The sequence below is a fragment of the Eucalyptus grandis genome, chromosome 8 (genome assembly GCF_016545825.1).
Source record: "Eucalyptus grandis isolate ANBG69807.140 chromosome 8, ASM1654582v1, whole genome shotgun sequence".
NCBI classification, from domain to species: Eukaryota; Viridiplantae; Streptophyta; class Magnoliopsida; order Myrtales; family Myrtaceae; genus Eucalyptus; species Eucalyptus grandis.
The window spans coordinates 6,110,781-6,115,190 of record NC_052619.1 but is presented as its reverse complement, the minus strand read 5'-3'; the positions used below and the strand labels follow the sequence as shown (position 1 = coordinate 6,115,190).

The 4,410-nt window shown below is 37.1% G+C and overlaps 1 protein-coding gene across 1 annotated transcript; it reads right to left on the bottom strand.

Annotated features, from left to right (window-relative positions):
* Window positions 1-390: 390 nt before the first annotated feature.
* Window positions 391-3,838, bottom strand: LOC120286749 (mediator of RNA polymerase II transcription subunit 15a-like). The gene is made up of 3 exons (XM_039299209.1): window positions 3,219-3,838; window positions 1,655-1,729; window positions 391-1,464 (listed from the first exon to the last, which is right to left on the bottom strand). Exons 1-3 carry the CDS (start codon window positions 3,732-3,734, stop codon window positions 595-597), a joined length of 1,461 nt encoding a protein of 486 aa, XP_039155143.1. The 5' UTR covers window positions 3,735-3,838; the 3' UTR covers window positions 391-594.
* Window positions 3,839-4,410: the final 572 nt, after the last annotated feature.

The following is a 4,410-nucleotide window of genomic DNA, read 5'->3' as shown; positions in this document are numbered from 1 at the left end:
TTAGAACAAAAATGAAAAATAAAAACTCTTCTCGATTGTCGTCGGTTGTCTCACCACCCCAGTTGCTTGCCACCACCCCACTCATTGTTGGTCGCTCGCCTCCGATCATCATTGCCCGCCTGCCTCTCATCACCACTTGTGAAGAAGAAATTTTGCATTATTATTAAACAAATTTCTATTCTAAAAATATAAATTTTATGATTGTAAAATACATATTTTTGCTCAGAAAAAGAATCCAAAATTTGGTAACATTTCTATTCCTCTATTTTTATGTTCTTTTGTTCCCCGACAAAATCCACTTCAAGCTCTTATTTGAAAAATTAATGACATTTCAGATCCTTATTTAAAGCAATGTCCACTTTAACAAGAAAATAATTATACTTCAAGCCCTTATCAAGAAAACTATGTCTAAATAGAAATTGTTCCCGTTAACATAAATGTTATCAAATACCACCGAAATGGCAAGAAATAAATTTATGAAACAGAATGTTTATCATTCGACCCTAAGTCTTATTTAACTAATAATAAAAGTGCGAGTGGCAAACATGAATCAGTTTGTATGCTCTCCTCTTTTGTCCCCTATCAATTTCTACACTAAGAAAGAAGAAAAACTTTAATATAGTAGATGACAACTACTAATAACAGCAGCGCCCAAGCTGCATTCCGGAGTTGGATGTTGGAACGCCTTTGATGAGTCTGCAGTTGCAAAGGAAGCTGCTGCTGCAGAAGCTGTTGTTTGAGTTGCTGCTGCATTTGAGGTTGCTGATATTGTTGCTTAAGCTGCTGTGTCTGTAGCATCTGTTGTTCCTGTTGCTGTTTGAGAGGCTGACATTGAAGCATATTGGAATTAGACTGATGTTTGTTGACATTTGATTGTAACATGTATACCCCACCCTGTTGCTGCATGGTGCTCATATTCACCTGTTGTGGAGCAACAGGATTCTGCTGCATAGATCCCATACCAACCACCTGCATTGTACTCGAGGCATTACCTGTTCCAGAGTCCATATTGGAATTCAGCTGTAGGGAATCAATCATAGTTTGCTGTGCATTTGAAACCCCAGACAAAGACATAGAATAATGATTCAAATTTCCCATATTGTTCTGCTGCATTGATGCTACAGATCCTTGTAAATTCGTTGATTCTAATTGAGGGTTCATTTGATTTTCATGTGGCTGCACTTGAGTAGTTTGAGGTTGCAATTGCTGCTGCTGCTGCTGCTGCTGCATTGAGTGCATATGAGGAGGGGCAAGTTGCCCTTGCTGCATAGCTACTTTCCTGGGCCTACTTGTGTTGATAAAGTTTATAATCTGTTTCTCATAATGAACCAGCTTCTCCTTGAAAGAAGGCACTATATCAGCTTTGTTAACGTGCAAAATAGCAATTACGCGCTCCAATATCAATTTAAAATTTTTCAATTTGTCAAGCTGATCTGACTTTGGCTGTAGCGGAAGAGACTCATGCTGCAATGTATAAGAATAAAATATGATAAGAAAGAGATCAAAAGGATGATAGACCATTTAAAGATTTAAAAATCAATTATTAGTCTGCCTTTCTTAAGAAATGTTTACTCCATGTAACAAATTAGGAAAGAATCAAAATTAAGCAATAACTTTCTCGGAATGTTCCCAATAGCAGACTTCATTCACATACCTGCTGTAACTTCATAGAGATTTTCTGGTACATCTCATTCAATTCAGGTAAATATGTGTCCCTCATGGATTTCATCTGCAACAAAAATAAGTAGTGTATTGATCAATCCAAACTCCTCCCAGGTCTTTTCTTCTACCAATCAAATAACATATATCTTCCAATACTTTATTGAGATAAATAACTGCAGACACTCACATTACCAGCAGACAACTTACAGTAAGTTCCACCGATAATATTTCTCCAAGGCTAATTATCATATGATCTATACATTTTTAGCTACAATCATCTTCCAAGAGCAAAGAAACATGAAATAAGGAACAGGAAGAATGAAAGAGAGGACAAAATGACTTAGCATTTTCGAATTACTGGAAACAGATAATCACATGTTAGTACTCACAATAAATATCTAAATGAAGCTCAACTCTTATATCAGACTAGACAGCATCAGTGTCATTTATGCATAAGCCATATATGAAGAATAATAAAGATTAGCAACTTGCATAAAGCTACTGTTTCATCAGAATGCCAACCACCACCTTGATAACATTAAAAAAAGCAAGTAAAACAGGAAAAGGAGATTGACTGACACGGACAAAATTATGGCAATTTCTTTTCTACATTAAGACATCAATGGCTTTATCTTTTATTACTCCTTAATAAAGGAAAAACAGCAATCTTAACGCAACACAGAAACATTCTTAAGAAAACACGATTCAGTAGTTAAATGACTTCTCTTTCCATTTCACAAAACTACTCTTTTTCCCTCTTCATAATGTCGTGAGAAAAAGGGGAATGCCGATCAGAAACCACTCTGTGGCAACTTCTCATGCTTAACTTACAGATTAATAGCAGCATTATCGATACCTGATCCTCACAACATATAAGCCTGGCTAGACATTGCAGTTTTTAATAACAAGAATTGTTAGATAAATGTTAATGCGACTGGCCTGGAGTCACTACGTAAATAGAAATTCACCTTTGGTGGAGGGATTCCTAGGTTTACAAACCATAAGCACCTGTCCATACTACACTATGTAAAGAATTGGCTAACGAAATTCCACTCAAGGGCTTTCAAATTTCTCTGATTTAAATTCCTGTCACCAAAATGTATGATGTTATACAAATTCTAGCAAGGGAATTGGCTCCTGTTCAGCAGTTCTTATTGTCATACTAGTTAGTGCACGAGGCCACATTACTATCCCCAAATTATAGTTCATTATGCAACTTCCCCACATTCTGATACTTTGGACAAAAGATTATGCTGTCGACATTCTGTTGCCAAATACCCATTTCTGTCTCACAGCTATATTTGCTATCGAGTCAATATTCAAACCAATATCTCATGTGAATGAATTCCTTTCCCTGGCTAGACCTCATAAAACTACTAATACTCTTATCTGTGCCTTTGTACATTTGTATCCTACTAAATCATATATGTAAAGTCTAGCAAGAAAGGTCAGTCATCAACAAACTATTAAAACCTGTAGAAAAATATGAGAAGTATCACACATAATACATGCATTCCATAAAATTTAAAGAATAAAACAAAACAGTGGTACAAAACCTTTTGGTAAGCCTCCTCTTGCCAGTCACCCCCGGCCGAATGCCCCATTTGGGCAGAGCTATCAGTAGACACTACAAAAGTAGAAGAATAACTCTTCATGGACTGTGTTGACTGTGGAACTGAAGACTGTTGATTTTGTTGGAGACCAGCTAGAGGAGCTGGTTGCATTGATGGCGGCTGCATGACAGAAGATGTTTGGAGGACAGACTGCTGAGAAGCCTGCAGCTGAGTTGGCTGTAGCACATTCTGTTGCTGCTGTTGCTGCTGCTGTTGTTGGAATTGAGATGACATGAGCGAATGTGGGACTGGCTGAAGCTTCTGCTTCAAAAGCTGCTGTTGGTATTGCTGCTGCTGGTAAATATACTGCTGTGAATTCTGAGACTGTTGTTGTTGCTGTAGGGAAACCATCTGTTGCCTAGCTTGAAGTTGCTGAGAATTTACGAACATGTTGCTATTGACACCTTGGCCCATTGAGTTCCCCAGTGAGTTCTGAGAAACACTAGGCATATTTTGCATGTTGTTGTTTTGTCCAATAGTATTCGGGATGAAGATTGGTTCAAGCCAGAGACAGATGGCAATGTAGACGATAGACTGGCTGAAGCCTGAACTCCAGATGGAACATTATTCTGAATATTCTGAACCAATAACTGTTGACGTGCTTGAGGCTGATTCACAGCTAAGGAATTAGGAATTGATTGGCTTTGATTTTGAATTTGTGACTGCATAACTTGAGATGACATACAATATATACAAGTCATGTTAGTCAATCAAGAAACCAACCAATTCAGTACAGCGGCATTAACTACAAATAGCACGAAGAGACAATGAATGAGAGATAAATGCACCACAAGTACAACCTTAGACCATTATGTATTCCAACTTGAAATTTTCTGAGCAAGTGATACTGGATGTATAATGGACATGCAAACACAGACAAACAATGACCACTCATTTTCTTTTCAACAAATACTAAATAAAAGTCTTTGTGAAATTTATGTACTTGAATTGATCTTGAAATTTACAAAAATAAATAAATAAAGGACAAAGGTAATCATCTTTTCAAGCACACATCTTCTGATGCCATAGGAGACTCACTTTAACAAAGAAGAAAGATAAAATTTGAGGCCAAAAAGTGGGAGGAAGTTACAAAAGATGCAAGCAGTTGTCCCTTTCTAGTAAAACTTAAGTCTTG

Excerpts from the sequence above, each read along its gene's own strand:
- LOC120286749 (XM_039299209.1), bottom strand. The coding sequence starts at position 3,734 with ATGCAAAATATGCCTAGTGTTTCTCAGAACTCACTGGGGAACTCAATG. Across the intron at positions 1,730-3,218 it reads AAGAGGAGGCTTACCAAAAG|ATGAAATCCATGAGGGACAC; the intron begins GTTTTGTACCAC and ends TTTTTGTTGCAG. Across the intron at positions 1,465-1,654 it reads TCTCTATGAAGTTACAGCAG|CATGAGTCTCTTCCGCTACA; the intron begins GTATGTGAATGA and ends TATACATTGCAG.